This window comes from Mustelus asterias, chromosome 18 (genome assembly GCF_964213995.1).
Source record: "Mustelus asterias chromosome 18, sMusAst1.hap1.1, whole genome shotgun sequence".
Taxonomy (NCBI): domain Eukaryota; kingdom Metazoa; phylum Chordata; class Chondrichthyes; order Carcharhiniformes; family Triakidae; genus Mustelus; species Mustelus asterias.
Window position 1 is genome coordinate 11,986,170 of NC_135818.1, and position 19,045 is coordinate 12,005,214.

Consider the following 19,045-nt stretch of genomic DNA (forward strand, 5'->3'; position numbering starts at 1 on the left):
TGTCCCAAGATGTGTACAGTAAGAAGTCTCACAACACCAGGTTAAATTCCAACAGGTTTATTTGGAATCACGAGCTTTCGGAGCGCTACTCCTTCAACCAGTGATGAAGGCACCTGATGAAGGAGCAGCACTCCGAAAGCTTGTGATTCCAAGTAAACCTGTTGGATTTTAACCTGGTGTTGTGAGACTTCTTGTTGGGCCCACCCCAGTCCAACGCTGGCATCTCCACGCCAAGGTGTATAGATTAGATGGGATTAGCCATGGGAAATATGTGGGGTTACAGAGATAGGGTGGGGGAGAGGGACTGGGTAAGATATTCTGTCAGGGAGTCGGTGCAGACCCAATGGGCCGAATGGTCTCTTCTGCAGTGATTGATTGAGTTAAAAGTACCTAACTGAGTTTTTTTGAGTTCACTGGGATTTTAATTGCAGGCAAATATATTTTAAATGGGGCGTGTTTGATGGACCACAAGGTCTTTTCTATTCTCACATGTTGTATACTTTAGAAGATATTAAATTTGTCAAAGAGTGACTTCCATTTAAATTGCAGAATCCAATTAGATAATTGGATGGGCAAACCAACCAACATATTCCCACTCCCCAGGTTACCTGTCACAGAACACAGTCAATCAGAATAGTTCAAAGAAAAGTACAGCCCAGGAACAGGCCCTTCAGCCCTCCAAGCCTGTGCCGATCATGATGTCTGCCTAAACTAAAACCATACGCATTTACGGAGTCCGTATCCTTCTATTCCCATCCTATTCGTGTATTCGTCTAGTTGCCCCTTAAATGCCGCTATCGTACTTGCTCCCACCACCTCCCCAGGTAGCGCGTTCCAGACATTCACCACCCTCTGTGTAAAAATATTTGCCCCGCACATCTCCTCTAAACTTTTCCCCACGCACCTTAAACCTATGAACCCTAGTACTTGACCTTTCAACCCAAGGAAAGAGCATCTGATTATCCACTCTGTCCATGCCACTCATAATCCTCCTTCGTTCCACTGGCAGGTGAAACTAGAACTAGGGGGCACAGGCTCAAAATAAGGGGGAGCAGATTTAGGATTGAGTTGAGGAGGAACTTCTTCACCCAAAGAGTTGTGAATCTGTGGAATTCCCTGTTCGGTGAAGCAGTTGAGGCTACCTCATTTTAAGGCAAGGATAGATAAATTTTTGAACAGTAAAGGAATTAAGGGTTATGGTGAGCGGGTGGGTAAGTGGAGCTGAGTCCACAAAAAGATCAGCCATGATCTTATTGAATGGCGGAGCAGGCTCGAGAGGCCAGATGGCCTACCCTTGCTCCTAGTTCTTATGTAATCTTGTAGACTTCTATCAGGTCGCCCCTCAACCTCCGTCGTTCCAGAGAGAACAAATTGAGTTTATCCAACCTCTCCTCATAGCTAAACGAACCGGATTTATCCAACCTCTCTTCATAGCTAACCATCAGATGTTGGCTAACTTAAATACAGGTCATTGCATTTACTTTCATCAACTTTTTAGCGCACGATAAAGAATAAACACTTTATTTTGTTGCTTTGTTTAATAATGTGGCCAAAAGGAGTTAAATAATCACTGAATCGGGACAGGTTCTGGAGAAAGAGTGCAAGAACTGGCTAGCCATTTAACACTGTGTATTGTTAGTCAAACCCTTGTTGTGTTTATTTCATTTTGGGTTGTTAAAAATCTGGCCTGTGCAGATCGAATTGACTGGATACTGTTGCCTGCCCTTTGTTTCCGCTTTGGTTCATTAACCCTTTCTGCAGCAAGTGGCTTCTACAAGAAAAGGCATCAATTCAGAACAAGATTATCAATATTAAGAAGACTATGCGGAAATTCTTTATTCGATACAGAACAAAAGGCCCTTGGGTTTGGTATAGTATTTGCTCATTCTGGATCGTGAGATTCAGAATGCGTAGTTGGAAATTCAGATTTAACCAACGTCAATTTGATCCAATTCAAATTTCTGTCCCGCGTCCCGGTGTGAAGGAAGACCTTTCTCCTTCAATCCCAGTCTATGGACATCCTGATCTCGGCATATTGTAACCTGTGTAATACTGACCCAATTTCACCATTTACATTTCGATAAGGCACGGTGGCACAGTGGTTAGCACTGCTGCCTCAAAGCACCAGGGACCCGGGTTCAATTCCAACCTCGAGTCACTGTTTGTGAGGAGCTTGCAAATTCTCCCTGTGTCTGTGTGGGTTTCCTCCGGGTGCTCCAGTTTCCTCCCACAGCCCAAAATGTGCAGGTTAGGTGGATTGGCCATGCTAAAATTGCCCCTAAGTGTCAGGGGGACTAACTAGGGTAAACTCCTGGAGTTACGGGGATAGGGTCTGGGTGGGATTGTTGTCGGTGCAGGCTCAATGGGCTGAATGGCCTCCTTCTGCACTGTAGGGATTCTATGATTCTACGTATGACTCTACATGGTGCTCCATGGAGTTGATGGCCAGAATTCTCTGACCTCGCTCACGGCTGGGATTCTCCAGTCCCACTGCAATGTATGAAGCTTTGGCTGAGCCCCAAATTCTCTATTCTCACTGGCATCGGTGGTGGGGTAAATGAGATCGGAGAATCCTGGCCACAATCAGACAAATATTGACACCAAGTTAAAGAAGGAGATATTGGCACAAGTGACCAAAAGCCTGAAAACAGAGGTGTGTTTTATAGGATGAGAAAAAACCTGGTGCCTAGGGCACTGGATGAATGAAGGAGCTTGGCTGCCAGTGGTAAAAGTGGGGATGATGCAGAAGGGGCCAGAGTTGGAGGGATGCAAAGCTCTCAATGGGCCGAATAGCCTAATTCTGCTCCAATACCTCATGGTCTTAGGGTGTTATGGTTGTAGGGCTGGGTGAGACTACAAGAATATTGGGCTGTTGGGGAGGTGTGTGGGGGGTGGGGGTAAAAACATGGAGGGATTTGAACTGGGTATTTTAAATTCGAGGGGTGCGATCTTACTTGCCGCTCACACCATGTGTGCAGTGAGGTTGGATAATTTGGCAGCCAGCCAAATCTCCGTTCACTGCAGCAGGATGGGAAAAGCCCGCTGGCGTGAATGGGGGTAGGATTCCGGTCATAGTCTTGGTGGACCTAGGGAGCCAATGTAGGTCAGGGAACGTGGTGGACGGGACTTGGTACAAGTTAGGCGGCAGGGGTTTGAATCATTCCAAGTTTACTGCACTTGGACGTCATTGGGTGGAATTGTCCGGTCTCGTACATCCCGCCACCGCTGCCAGCGAGAACGGGCAATTTGGCGTTCAGCCAAATCTCCATTCACTGCAGCGGGACTGGAGAATCCCAGCCAGGGGCGAGGTCGGAGAATTCTGGCCTGTGTTCCTGTGAAGCACTTCGGGACTTCTGACTAAAGGCGCTATATAAATGCCCTGCACCCCCCAAAAATATATATATTTAGATCGGGCAGTTGAAATAAAACAAACCATTGCAAAGTAGTTGCAGACACACCAGCCAGGAGATATACCCCAGTTCAGGTGCATAATAAATGCCCCCTTGCTTTGAGCCTTGATCAGGATATGACCATATTGAATATGAAGGGGCAAAATAAATAGATTTTTGAAATTTATTTATTGAAAAAGTAAATAAACGTATTTGTTACTGTTCCATATCCTCAAGGTGCCGTTTGGGATGTGGTAATAAAATAGTCTGTGCAAAAGCCGCAACAATAAAAACTGAATTATGTCAAACATTTCAAGCCAAAGAAATGAAAATCTGAAATGAACCAAGAGTCCTTGCCAGCTGCAGTCCATCTCTTCCAGGTGAATAAGGAAGAATGCTCGTAATTGTCTCTGATATTTGACCCCTTCTCTTTTTTCCTTCTCTTTCTCCACAGCACTCCTGTTGGCACAGGGTAAGCAGAACTTTCCTTGTTTTTTTTCTATTCTTAATTCTTTGGGTATAGAGTATAAAAGCTGGAGTCTGATGATGCAGCTGTATAGAACGCTGGTTAGGCCACATTTGGAGTACTGTGTCCAGTTCTGGTCGCCGCACTACCAGAAGGACGTGGAGGCATTAGAGAGAGTGCAGAGAAGGTTTACCAGGATGTTGCCTGGTATGGAGGGTCTTAGCTATGAGGAGAGATTGGGTAGACTGGGGTTGTTCTCCTTGGAAAGACAGAGAATGAGGGGAGATCTAATAGAGGTGTACAAGATTATGAAGGGGATAGATAGGGTGAACGGTGGGAAGCTTTTTCCCAGATCAGAAGTGACGTTCACGAGGGGTCACGGGCTCAAGGTGAGAGGGGCGAAGTATAACTCAGATATTAGAGGGATGTTTTTTACACAGAGGGTGGTGGGGGCCTGGAATGCGCTGCCAAGTAGGGTGGTGGAGGCAGGCACGCTGACATCGTTTAAGACTTACCTGGATAGTCACATGAGCAGCCTGGGAATGGAGGGATACAAACGATTGGTCTAGTTGGACCAAGGAGCGGCACAGGCTTGGAGGGCCTGTTTCCTGTGCTGTACTGTTCTTTGTTCTTTGTTCTTTGTTAATGTCATTTCTTTTTAACCCATTCTGCATGAATGTGCATGGAGATCTGTTCTGGAGGAGCAAGTCATGGCAGCAAAGTGACTTCATTTTTACAAGGCCACGGTTGATTGTGGTGGCAGAGTGGTTAGCACTGCTGCCTCGCAGCGCACAGGGACCCGGGTTCGATTCCCGGCTTGAGTCACTGTGCGGAGTTTGCATGCTCTCCCCGTGTGGGTTTCCTCCGGGTGCTCCGGTTTTCTCCCACAGTCCAAAAGACGTGCTGGTTAAGTGCATTAGTCATGCTAAATTCTCCCTCAGTGTACCCGAACGGGTGCCGGAGTGTGAAGACTAGGGGATAGAGTCACAGAGGTTTGTATCATGGAAACAGACCCTTCGGCACAACTTGTCCATGCCACCCAGTTTTTACCACTGTTAGTCCCAATTGCCCGCGTTTGGCCCATATCCCTCTGTACCCATCTTACCCATGTAACTGTCTAAATGCTTTTTAAAAAACAAAATTGTACCCGCCTCTACTACTACCTCTGGCAGCTCATTCCAGACACTCACCACCCTCTGTGTGAAAAAATGGAACCTTTTTGTATCCCTCCCCTCTCACCTTAAACCTATGCCCTCTAGTTTTAGACTCCCCTACCTTTGGGAAAAGATATTGACTATCTAACTGATCTAGGCCCTTCATTATTTTATAGACCTCTATAAGATCACCCCAAGCTTCCTGCGCTCCAGAGAGAAAAGTCCCAGTCGATCCAGCCTCTCCTTATAACTCAAACCATCAAGTCCTGAAAGCATCCGAGCAAATATTTTCTACACTCTTTCTAGTTTAATAATATCCTTTCTATAATAGGGTGACCAGTATTCCAAGTGGGATTTTCACAGTAGCTTCATTGCAGTGTTAATGTAAGCTGACTTGTGACACTAAGAAATAAACTTTAAACTTTATTCTTTAGAAGTTAGGACGCGGCTTTCATGTCATGAGTGTGACCTTTGTGAATGTAGGAGGGATCCACTGAGCACTCCTGCTGCCAGTGGAACATGGCAATGCCGTTGGCATGGATTGGAAAAAGTGCCACCAATTTTCTGACTGTGTTTGTCATTCCACCGTTGGCATTCACGCGTAACAATTGTACCCTCCTGTTTCTTGGTAAGGTTGGAAGAATGTACAGTATGTTTATTAGTCACAGGTAAGGCTTACACTAACATTGCAATGAAATTACCGCGAAATTCCCCTAGTCCTCACACTCCGGCGCTTGTTTGGGTCAATGCACCTTACCAGCACGTCTTTCAGAATGTGGGAGGAAACTGGAGCACCCAGAGGAAACCCACGCAGACACGGGGAGCATGTGCAGACTCCACACAGACAGTGACCCAAGCCGGGAATCGAACCCGGGTCCCTGGCGCTGTGAGGCAGCAGTGCTAACCACTGTGCCGCCCTAGAAAGAAATAAATGGTGAGATTTTGGAGGTATCCAGTGCTGTCTTTCACCATCAGAATCCACCTCATTTCGAGGAGAGAACAGTGCGCCATACTCCTCCTGACTCCGCTGACAGTGCAACTCCCAATTTTGATCAATCCAAACCTGTTTATCAACTTCTCCAAATAATGGCAGCCATTCAAAGAAATCCAACAGCAGAAATAGCATCAAAGTAAAAATTTTCCTTTCCTGCTTTTTCAGAGAATCATAGAATCCCTACAGTGCAGGAGGAGGCCATTCAGCCCATCGAGCCTGCCCTGACAACAGTCCCACCCTATCCCCATAACCCCACGTATTTTCCCTGCTAATCCCCTGTGATGCTAAGGGGCAATTTAACATGGCCAATCCACCTAATCCCACATCTTTGGAGTGTGGGAAGAAATCGGAGTACCCGGAGGAAACCCCACGCAGACATGGAGAGAACGTGCAAACTCCACACAGACAGTGACCCGAGGCCAAAATTGAACCCAGGTCCCTGGCGCTGAGGCAGCAGTGCTAACCACTGTGCCACTGTGCAACCAATGTCTGATCCACCTTCTTATTTATGCAAACATAAATGTGCCTATCTCCTGGTCTGTCTTGTTTTTTTCATTAATAATAGCCTTATAATAACACCACTGAGACTCTGGAGATTGCGTTTTTGACAAAATTTAAAGAATAATTCTCCTTACAATAGGATTACCAACACCTAACCTAGGCAATGGACTTATAAGCAGTCCAGTGGAATTCCGTGATCCACTTCCACAAGCCAGGTTCCATAGGGCAGAAACTGAGAAAAAAAAAGGATGGACCATAGAAGACTGCAAATGTTTAGGAGTTGGGATAACCATCAGGTCCAATAAGAATCACCTTCTCCTACAGGCTCTTGTGGCATAGTGGTGGTGTCCCTACCTCAGGACCAGCAGCTGTGAGTTCAAGTCCATCGCCAAGTCTTGTTGGCCACAGAAGGAGTTCCTAACGTGGCTTGATGGGCTAACAGTCAGCTTGGGAATCCTTCCACCTATTCCCCAAAGGAGGAAAAAAATGTGTCTGAAGATAATCTTTTAAAAAGACCTTCATCCTAATACAAGCCCACTCCCATTACTTGTCACCATGGTGATTAATCCTGCTTCCTCCAGGTATCTCAATGTCTCTTGAAACCACGTCCATTGTCTGGTTCAATGCATTGTTGCCACAGTTAGAGATGTGATTGCAACATCTTAAGTTTATTTAGAAGTGTCACAAGTAGGCTTACATTAACACTGCAATGAAGTTACTGTGAGAATCTACCAGTCGCCACACTCCAGGTGGTACACTGAGGGAGAATTTAGCATGGCCGATGCACTTAACCAGCACATCTTTCGGACTGTGGGAGGAAACTGGAGCACCTGGAGGAAACCCATGCAGACACGGGGGAGAACGTGCAAACTCCACACAGACAGTGACCCAAGCCGGGAATCGAATCCGGGTTCCTGGCGCTGTGAGGGGCAAACGCCACTAGCTTTCGGAGCGCTGCTCCTTCGTCAGGTGAGTGGGAGTTCTGTTCACAAACAGGGCATATAAAGACACAAACTCAATTTACAGAATAATGATTGGAATGCGAGTCTTTACAGCTAATCAAGTCTTAAAGGTACAGACAATGTGATTGTCTGTATCTTTGTGAGTACATTGTCTGTACCTTTAAGACTTGATTAGCTGTAAAGACTCACATTCCAATCATTATTCTGTAAATTGAGTTTGTGTCTTTATATGCCCTGTTTGTGAACAGAACTCCCACTCACCTGACGAAGGAGCAGCGCTCCGAAAGCTAGTGGCATTTGCTACCAAATATACCTGTTGGACTTTAACCTGGTGTTGTGAGACTTCTTACTGTTTACCCCAGTCCAACGCTGGCATCTCCACATCATGACGCTGTGAGGGGCAGCAGTGCTAACCACTGTGCCACCGCGCTGCACTGTAGCGTACATATGTAATTGGACAAAATGTTTCTTCTGATAGTAAAACTAAAATGCCAAGATTGTAATTTATTTAAGGACAGTCCTGTATTCTCATGTTTTATTGCCTAAAGTGATCCAGGGGTCGAAATTGCACTATCAGTAACAGATCGGTTACTTGTAAATGGGTTACTTGCTGCCTTACGATAGCAGACAACAAAATATCAGGTCTGTCGTGATGCTGCACTGCACAGTTTCAATTTTAAAGCCACCTTGAGATCTTCATTTACATTCCTCGATTAGTTACTCCTGTTCTGCTTCTCCCTCACTGATTGTTGTGTCACCGTTTCGTTCTGATTGATATTGCTGAGGTTTTCGCAGACCATCACAGTCAGACTGTGAATAATGGCTGGTAATTCATAACGAAATGAATGGATTCGAACGCTGGTACGTTTTGTTCTCCCCCTCTGTACTCGTTTTGGTGCCGTGCATTACATAACCCAGTGTGATACCATCCCTGCATGAGATACACATTTGCAGAGGGGCTGAGTTGAAAGCAGCACTTTTCTTTGTTGAATTATTCCGTGTGAATTACATTGGAATGCATTCCGAAAGCCAAGGGCAATCTTGCTCCCAGCCAAACCAGTAGAATAGATTTAGATTCCTTGCTTCACATCTCTCTGACCGTGGGGAGCAGCGCGTGTGTCTATCTCAGTGCCTGTGTGTGTGTGTGTGTGTATATGTGTCTGAGCGTGTGTGTGTATGTCTGTGCGTGTGTGTATGTGTGTCTGAGCGTGTGTGTGTGTGTCTGTGCGTGTGTGTGCATGCGTGTGTATGTGTGTGACTGCGTATGTGTGTGTGTATGTCTGCGTATGTGTGTGTGTCTGTGTGTGTCAGTGTATCTGTGCCTGTGTCTGTGCATGCTTGTGTGTGTCTCTGTGTGTGTCTGTGTATCTGTGTCTGTATGTGCGCGTGTATGTGTCTGTGCGTGTCTGTGTGTGCATGTGTTTCTGTGCGTGTGTGTGTCTGTGTGTGTGTGTCTGTGTGTGTGCGTGTGTGTCTGAGCATGTGTGTGTGTATGTGTCTGAGCGTGTGTGTCTGTGTCTGTGTGTGCGCGCGTGTGTGTGTCTGAGTGTGTGTGTCTGTGTGTGTGTGTCTGTGTGTGTGTGTCTGTGGGAGCATGTGTGTCTGTGTGTATGTTTGTGTCTGTGTCTGTGTGTGTGTCTGAGCGTGTGTGTCTGTGTGTGTGTCTGAGCGTGTCTGTGTGTGTGTGTGTGTGTCTGAGCGTGTGTGTCTGTGTGTGTGTCTGAGCGTGTCTGTGTGTGTGCGTTTCTACGCCAGGCTGCAGCAGCAGAAAGGTTGGTGAAGATACGGTAACATGCTCACAACACTGTGAACAATCCAGATGATTTTCTTCTTACTCCTCATTCCAACTGGATTTAAACTAATTTGGGACCCGGATACATCAACTTCCGACACTACTTTTCCTCAACTATGGTGCCCTTGTAACCAAGGATTTGTGTTCAGTACCAGACACAGGAAGGTGGAGATCAAAAGAAATATTGATCGAATTGCGAAGTGGTGCATTTTTGCAGGAGGAATAAGGAAAGGCAATGTCATCATAGAATCCCAGTAAGAAGTCTCACAACACCAGGTTAAAGTCCAACAGGTTTATTTGGTAGCAAACGCCACTAGCTTTCAGAGCGCTGCTCCTTCATCAGGTGAGTGGGAGTTCTGTTCGCAAACAGGGCACATAAAGCTTTTATATGCCCTGTTTGTGAACAGAACTCCCACTCACCTGACGAAGGAGCAGCGCTCCGAAAGCTAGTGGCTTTTGCTACCAAATAAACCTGTTGGACTTTAACCTGGTGTTGTCAGACTTCTTACTGTGTTTACCCCAGTCCAACGCCGGCATCTCCACATCATCATAGAATCCCTACAGTGCAGAAGGAGGCCACTCGGCCCATCGAGTTTGCACCGACCATCATCCCACCCAGGCCCCATTCCCACAACGTATTTATCCTGCTAACCACCCCCGACCACCCCCCCCCCCCCGACCACCCCCCCCCCCACCCCGACACCGCCCCCCCCCCCCCAACCCGCCCCCCCCGACACTAGGGTCAATTTAGCACAGCCAATCAGCCTAACCCGCACATCTTTGGACTGTGGGAAGAAACCGGAGCACCCGGAGGAAACCCACGCAGACACAGGGAGAACATGCAGACTCCACACAGACAGTGACCCGAGGCCAGAATTGAACCGAGGTTCCTAGTGCTCTGAGGCAGCAGTGCTAACCACTGTGCCACCGTGCCGCCCTTGTGCCGGGTGTTGGGGGTGGGGTGGGGTGTGAGGGGAATTGACCTTATCGCTTGCCATAGGTGCGTGGCATGGAGGAGAAGTCTTAAAAGAAAACTAACTTAATTTTACATTTTAAGTAAGAATGCATTATAAATACACACACACAAAACTTTCTAACAGTCCCATATTTCCACAACTCTCTTTACGAAAGCATACATAGCATCATAGAATAGAATCATAGAATCCCTACAGTGCAGGAGGAGGCCATTTAGCCCACCAAGTCTGTACCGACTCTCCAACTGAGCATCTTACCAAACCCCACCCCACCCTATCTCCTTGACCCCACCCATTTAACCTACTAATCTCCCTAATCTGTCCATCTTGGGACACCCACCCAGGCCCTATCCCTCTAACCCACCATATTTATCCTGCTAACCCCCTTGAAACAAGGGTCAATTTACATGGCCAATCCATTTAGCCTGCACATTTTTGGACTATGGGAGGAAGCCAGAGCGGCGCGATGGCTCAGTGGTTAGCACTGCTGCCTCACAGCGCCAGCGACCCCGGTTCGAATCCCGGCTTGGGTCACTGTCTGTGTGAAGTTTGCACATTCTCCGCATGCCTGCGTAGGTGCTCCAGTTTCCTCCCAAAGATGTGCAGGTTAGGTGGATTGGCCATGCTAAAATTGCCCCTAAGTGTCAGGGGGACTAGCTCGGGTAAATGCATGGGGTTATGGGAATAGGGCCTGGTTGGGATTGTGGCCGGTGCAGACTCGATGGGCCAAATGGCCTCCTTCTGTACTATAGGAATTCTATGATCTTTGGCTGTCAAGCCCTATCTACCAGATTATCATAGCACTTCCTGTGCACAATTCCTAATCCAATTTAATATTTCTAACATGTTCAACTTTCCGGCGATTTTGGTTTTTGCTGTGAATAATCCTAAGCAGCTATCTCCCGCTAATAATACATATGTTCACAAACGATTCTCTGACATACAGCAGCAGATTAAGTTGCAAGTCTGCGTGATCTAATGTGACAACTTCCTCACTGCTTTGCCTGCGTAATAGTCAAAGTGGAGTGTTGTCAGTGTGACCTTGTCTATTCGCTTCCATTATTCATGCGTGCCTTCCAACATTTGCAAAACTTTAGAAGGAATTTTTGTTCGAATAATCAAGCCTCCTAGTATTGAACTGCGCTGATGATATGCAAATATGGTTACATGATATGCAATCGCACAAAAAACAATTAATCTTAACGTTAAGAGCCTTCAAGGGTTCTTGTGTTGAGGATAACATTAGTTATTGAAGTTGTTTGGATCCACAGTAGCATAAAGCTGCATTGATACAGTGCCTTTAATTAAAAATTTCCCAAGCTGCCTCACAAAATAAACCTTTTTATTTATTAGTGTCACAAGTAGGCTTACATTAACACTGCAATGAAGTTACTGTGAAAATCCTCTGGTCGCCACACTCCGGTGCCTGTTTGGATACACTGAGGGAGAATTTAACACGGTCAATGCACCTAACCAGCACGTCTTTTGGACTGTGGAGGAAACTGGAGCACCCGGAGGAAACCCACGCAGATACGGGGAGAACGTGCAGACTCCGCACAGACAGTGACTCAAGCCAGGAATCGAACCTGGGTCCCTGGCGCTGTGAGGCAGCAGTGCTAACCACTGTGTCACCGTGCCGCCCTGGTTTAAACTGATACTGGGGTGTGGATATCATAGAATCCCATAGAATCCCTCCAGTGCAGAAGAAGGCCATTCAGCCCATCGAGTCTGCATTGACTGCAATCCCACCCAGGCCCTATCCCGTAATCTCACATATTTACTCTGCTAATCCCTCGACACTAAGGGGCAATTTATCACGGCCAATCCACCTAACCCGCACATCTTTGAATTGTGGGAGGAAACCGGAGCACCCGGAGGAAATCCACGCAGACACGGGGAGAACGTGCAAACTCCACACAGATTCTCCGAGGCCGGGAATCGAACCCAGGTCCCTGGCACTGTGAGGCAGCAGTGCTAACCACTGTGCCATCGTACAAAGTGACAATTGATACTGAAATAAGGGAGGAGACATTGGGACAATAGTTTAAAAGTTTAGTCAAAGTTGTAGGCTGGAATTCTCCAGTCTCGCACACCCCGCTACCCCTGTCAACGAGAATGGAGAATGCAGCGCTCAGCTAAATTTCCGTTCGCAGCAGCGGGACTGGAGAATTCCAGAGCTGGATGAGGTTGGAGAATCTGGCCCATAACTTTGAAGGAACTTTTTAAGAGGAGGACAAAGAGAGAGGCAGACGGAGAGCTTATCAGGCAGCAAAATTTGACGAGGGAATTCCAGAACTTAGGGTCTAGTCTGCTGGACGCATGTCTGCAAATGTCAGGCAAAGGAAGTCCGGCTTATAAAATAAGCCAGAATTGGAACATTGTGGAGAATTCATAGAATTGGTACACAGATAAGGAGGCCATTCGGCCCATCATATTACCACTGGCTCTCTAAATGGGCAATTCCCTTGGTGTCATTACCCATCCTCTCCTCATGACCCTGCACCTTCTTCCCTTTCACTTGACAGTCTTAATTCCCTTTTGAATGCTTGGATTGACCATTCCAGATTCCATTCACCCTCTGGGTGAAAAAACATTTCCTCATGTCACTTTTATTCCTTTTGCCCAATATGTTGAATCTGTGCCTCCAGCTCTTGATGTTTTCTTGAATGGAAACATTTTCCCTTATTATTTATTCACGGGACATAGGCTCGCATTTATTGCCCATTCCTAATTGCCCTTCACCAGGCTTATTAGGCCTCTTTAGAAGGCATTTGAGAATCAACTACATTGCTGTGGCTCTGGAGTCACATGTCGGCCAGACCAGGTAAGGACGGCAGATTTCCTTCCCTAAAGGACATCAGTGAACCAGATGGGATTTTACGACAATCGATAATGATCATCATTTGAGATTTAATTCCAGATTTTTAAAAATGTTACTGCCTGCGGTAATGGGAATTGAACCCCTGTCCCTAGAACTTTGCCAATGATAATACCACCACGCCATCGCCTCCCTATTTATCACGTCCACACCCACAAATGGTTATGATCTTCCCAATGTTTCATCAAGGACTGGATACCAGTCATAGATTCTAACAAAACCAACACAGTTATGAGACCGAGAGGGGTGATGATAGCGGGAGAGTTGGATGCCATCAGCATACACATCATGGAACCTGAATGTCTTCAGTTGATGTTGCCAAGGGACAACGAGTAGATGAGAAGTAGGATGTGATCAAGGAGAAAACCTTGGGGAATCCAATGGTGTGCACTAATTACCCATCTCGTTAGCATCCCTCGCGTCTTCAGCATTTCTTCAACAAACCACCATCAACTGCAAATTTGGTAAAAACTCTCCGATAGAAATATCCAAATGACATTATTTCCAAAATGAGACTTATGGGTCAAAATAGCTGTTTGGAGAGTGAAGCATGAATAATGAGAGATTAAAGAAAATTCTCTCTTGGTTATACAGCATTTTTTCTGCCATCTCAATTCCAGTAATTCTCAATTCTATATCTTGAATAGTTCCATCAGGTCTCCTCTCAGCCCCCTTTTCTCAAAGGAAAGCAGTCCTCAATTCTCCAATCTACCCTCATAGCTACAGTACTTTATCTGTCCATCTTAATCTGCTGTAAAGGACAGCATTTCAAATGGAAACTCATGCCAATAGCCAGCTAATTCAGACAGCAGCCAAAAAACAGATGCGAAAATAGTGACCAGTGACTACCCTGCATCGGTTAAATGTGATTTTGGTTTGATTTAATTTATTATTGTCACATGTATTGGGATACAATGAAAAGTATTGTTTCTTGTGCGCTATACAGACAAAGCATACCATTCATAGAATACATAGGGAAGAAGGCAAGGAAAGGGTGCAGAATGTAGTGCTACAGTCATAGCTAAGGTGTAGAATAAGATCAACTTCATGGGGAGGTGATGGCCTAGTGATATTATCGCGAGACTATTAATCCAGAAACTCAGCTAACGATCTGGAGACCCGGGTTCGAATCCCACCACGGCAGATGGTGGAATTTGAATTCAATAAAAAATATCTGGAATTAAGAATCATGAAACCATTGTTGAATGTCAGGAAAACCCATCTGGTTCACTAATGTCCTTCAGGGAAGGAAATCTGCCGTCCTTACCTGGTCTGGCCTACATGTGACTCCAGACCCACAGCAATGTGGTTGACTCTCAACTGCCCTCCAAGGGCAACTAGGGATGGGCAATAAATGCTGGCCAGCCAGTGACGCCCATGTCCCACAAATGAATAAAAAATAATAAGGTAGATCCATTCAAAAGTCTGATTGGAGCAGGGAAGAAGCTGTCCTTGAAGTTGGTTGGTACCTGATCTCAGATTTTTGTATCTTTTTCCTGGCAGAAGAAGGTGGAAGAGAGAATGTCCAGAGTGCCTGGGGTTCTTGATTTCAGTGTATCCAAACAGGCACCGGAGTGTGGCGACTAGGGGATTTTCACAATAACTTCATTGCAGTCTTAATGTAAGCCAACTTGTGACACTAATAAATAAACTTTAAACTTGGCTGCTTTGCCGAGGCAGTGGGAAGTGTAGACAGAGTCAGTGGAAGGGAGGCTGGTTTGCGTGATGAATTGGGCTACGTTCACAACCCTTTGTAGTTTCTTCTGGTCTTGGTTAGGGCAGGAACCATACCAAGCTGTGATACAACCAGAAAGAATGCTTTCTATGGTAATGCAGACCACACACAATCTTTATGCTTCCTACTCATTATGATAGTTACTGTGTGTCGCCAATGCTGACTGCATTGTTTCCGGCTTAAACCCATCAGTGGGAGTCAAGAATCAATATTTGCTCATGCTACTTAAAGGTAGCCTGTCCCTCTTAAAGGGAAGATATATTGAGACCTCTGGAGGTGCTGAGAACAGTGGCTGACCTTGGGACAGAGCGTGCACTACGGTTTTCCGATACCACATTGGAGGATAAGATGGAGGAGGTGGAAAGGAGAACAGATGTTCTGTGTCCACTGGGGTGACACGAGGTGCTTGGGGCACACAATGAGAAGGCAGTAGGAACAACCTTGGCATTCAGTGCCAAGCATTTAGCCACAAGGACCATGTTGAAGTGCTGCAAGAAGCTCAACAACGTGGAGCGAGTAGTCAAGGTCAGTGATTGCATCTTCAAATGTTGCATCTCCAATTGCACCACTACCCTCAGCCACTGCTCAAATCAAGGCAGCCCCAATCACTCACCCACCGACACTCACTAAAAATCAGGACTCATACCTAACATTCATATACTTTACCTCTCTCTCACACTTAGTAGCACTGCTCCATATCCATATCTCATACTTTACACACTCTACCCTCTGGTCAATCATGACAGTCGCATCACTCAAATGTATTGCATGCCATTCCCTTCCCCCTCTTTTCCAGGGGAAGGTGGTGTTTAACTGGAGGCAGCAGGAATGAACCGGAAGGAGTGAGGCCCGCTCGCATCCTCTAACCCCCTCCATGGAGGAGGTGTTACTGGGTGTTATAGAAAAGACTAAGAACAAGGTCTTCGAGTGCAAGGGAACAACTGTTTCGTGCAGGAGCCCTGAAATCAGCAAAACCAGCACCTGCCAGGCCAAATGTGAAACACTGATGTAAAGCTTCAAAGGTGTGTAGAGTCGGAGCAACAACTAGAAGAAATCGACATGGAAGTGGTGAATGAGTGGAACCATCCCACAATTTGTCAATTTCAGTGAGAAACCCGGCACGTAGCTCTCCAGCGGCACAGCCGAGTTTTCTCTCCAGATTCACTGGCACTCTGTGCGCAGAGAATCTGGAGTCGCGGCTTGCAGCATCACTCTGATGGGGCAGGGCCTGATAGAGCTGGCAAGGCAGGCTCCATAAGACCATAAGACATAGGAGCAGAATTAGGCCACTCGGCCCATCGAGTCTGCTCCGCTGCCATTCAATCATGGCTGATATTTTTCTCGTCCCCATTCTCCTGCCTTTTCCCCATAACCCCTGATCCCCTGATTAATCAAAGCGCCACCGAGATCAGTGCGCCCTCTTGAAAGGGAGCCCCAAACTGCGCAACACAAACTACCCCCACCCGGCAAAGACATGGAGGACGTCCCCAACCTCTCACAGATTGAGGCACACCCTCACCCCAGAGACATCGGGGCCAACCCTCATCCCACAGGCATTGAGACACCTTCTCACCCCTCAAGCATCGGGACAATCTCCTGCCCTACGGGCATTGGGACACTCCCTCACCTCCACAAGCATTGGGCCACCCCCACCCCACAAACATTGGGACACACTCCCCCCCCCCCCCCCCCCACCACACATAAGGGAAACCCCCCAAATGGGGGTCCCCAGAGGGCCCACCCTGGCACTGCCACCATGGTTGTTCCAAGATTTTGACCCAGCGACTGCGAAGGAATGGTGATATATTTCCGAGTCAGGATTTTAAGTAGCTTGGAGGGGAGCTTGTAGGTGGTGGCATTCCCATGAATCATGTCCTTCCAAGTGGCAGAGGTATTGGATTTGGAAGGTGCTGTCAAACGAGTCGTGTGAGCTGCTACAGTGAACCCTGAAGATGGTACACATTGCTGCCACTGTGCATCGGTGGGTGAAGAGAGTGAATGTTTAAGGTGGTAGATGGGGTGCCAATCAAAGGGGCTTCTTTGTCCTGGATGGTGTCAAGCTTCTTGAGTGTCATTGGAGCTGCACTCATCCAGTTTAAAGTATCCCATCACACTCTTGGCCTGAGTCTTGTAGATTTTGGACAGGCTTTGGGGAGTCAGGAAGTGAGTTACTCTCCACTAAATTCCCTGCTCTTGTAGCCCCAATGTTTATATGGCTGTTCCAGTTCACTTTCTGGTCAATGGTAACCCCCAGAACATTGATAGATTAACAATTCATTTTCAGACTCAATGCCACTCTCCTTGTATTAAACAGTGTAACTAGTCGAAAAGTGGTTTAATACAGTCTGCCGCTTCCATGTTGCTTACAACCACATGCCACAGTGATAAAAGAAATCTCAGGCAGCCTGAATAGAGCATAAATGAAGCCAATTTTGTATGTGGCTTCTCTGCATATTGAAACTTCCTTCGCAAAATGATGAATTAAAGTCTGAGAGTGAGACAGCACCTTCTTTGCCATTTGTAACTTGAGAAAGTAAATACACATTTGCTTTGCGTATTCAGTCTTCCTTGCCGGTGGAAAAATCGCCTGCTGCTTATTTCTCTGGCGAGAGCAAGCAATCAGAAGTGCAAGATGATAGACATTGGCAGCGACAACCTCAGGGTCACTTCCAGATTGAACATCAAGCGCGCCGGAGCGTGAAGCAATTTGTTTATGTGTGGTGACACAGGAAGCTGACCTGAAAGTCAAACCACTCCAGAGGGCGATGAGAGAGAGGCAAGGCAACAGCACTGGCGGTGTTAGACTGAAAGATCATATTCACCAAGCAACGGAGCTCCGAGCCACGGCACTCTGCCTCTGGAGGATGGAATCCGTTGTGTGCGGAGAAGAAATCCAATGTGGCACATCGGTGCCGTGGCATTGGTAATAGCTAACCTATAGCAGCTAACCGGCCTTCTACTGACTGCAGAAAATGCCAATCGATCAGTCCAAATCTCTAGTTAACTTGATGCAGTCAAGCAGTGATGGTTCCATATCTCGTAGTGCGCATTCGCCAGCCTTCTCCTATCCTGCCTGCTGAGTTATTGCCAATTAGTGCCAAGATTTGGCAAGGTTTCGAATGGCGTTGGACTGCCCATAGCAATTGGGTTGGGTTCAGCTGTGAACCACCCTCCCCCACCATCACCCACAGCCGGCGGCATGGTGGCACAGTGGTTAGCACAGCTGCCTCTCAGTGCCAGGGACCCAGGTTCGATTCCTGGCTTGGGTCACTGTTTGTGTGGAATTTGCACGTTCTCCCCGTGTCTGCGTGAGTTTCCTCTGGATGCTCCGGTTTCCTCCCACAGTCCGAAAGACTTGCTGGTTAGGTGCGTTGACCATGCTAAATTCTCCCTCAGTGTACCCAAACAGACACTGGAGTGTGGCGACTAGGGGATTTTCACAGTGACTTCATTGCAGTGTTAATGTAAGCCTACTTGTGACTAATAAATAAACAGTCAACATACCCACACTGCATCTGCATCCTTCGGGGAGATGATGGCCTAGTGGTATTATCGCTGGACTATTAATCCAGAAACTCAGCTAATGTTCTGGGGACCCGGGTTTGAATCCCGCCACAGCAGATGGTGGAATTTGAATTCAATAAAAAATATCTGGAATTAAGAATCTACTGATGACCGTGAAACCATTGCCGGAAAACCTCATCTGGTTCACTAATGTTCTTTTGGGAAGGAAATCTGCCGTCCTTACCTGGTCTGGCCTACATGTGACTCCAGAGCCACAGCAATGTGGTTGACTCTCAACTGTCCTCTGAAATTGCCTAGCAAGACACTCAGTTCAAGGGCAACTAGGGATGGACAATAAATGCTGACCCAGCCAGTGATGCCCATGTCCCACGAATGAATATAAAAAAGTCCATGAAAAGTGTTGACTTGATGAAAGGTGTTCACGGCATGGTGGCACAGTGGCATTGCTGCTTCACAGCGCCAGGGACATGGGTTCGATTCCCGGCTTGGGTTACTGTCTGTGGGGAGTTTGCACATTCACCCCATGTCTGTGTGGGTTCACACAGATCATAAGTTTTGCAGTTTGAATTTGGCACGGGTGAGCATGAGATGTTTCACTTCAGGTATGATTCAAATAACCCACTAGGGAGCTTTTATCAAACAAGGTTTATTTAAGAATACAGTTAACATATAGAA

The 19,045-nt window shown here is 46.8% G+C and overlaps 1 protein-coding gene across 6 annotated transcripts in view; it reads left to right on the forward strand.

Moving 5' to 3' along the window:
• The window catches only part of slc8a3 (solute carrier family 8 member 3), a 470,313-nt gene that overhangs the window by 351,141 nt on the left and 100,127 nt on the right, over positions 1–19,045 (forward strand). For all 6 annotated transcript variants that reach the window (XM_078233408.1, XM_078233411.1, XM_078233409.1 and 3 more), the window contains one exon: positions 3,844–3,861. In XM_078233408.1, coding sequence (XP_078089534.1) covers positions 3,844–3,861 — 18 coding nt within the window. The remainder of the gene's footprint in view (positions 1–3,843; positions 3,862–19,045) is intronic.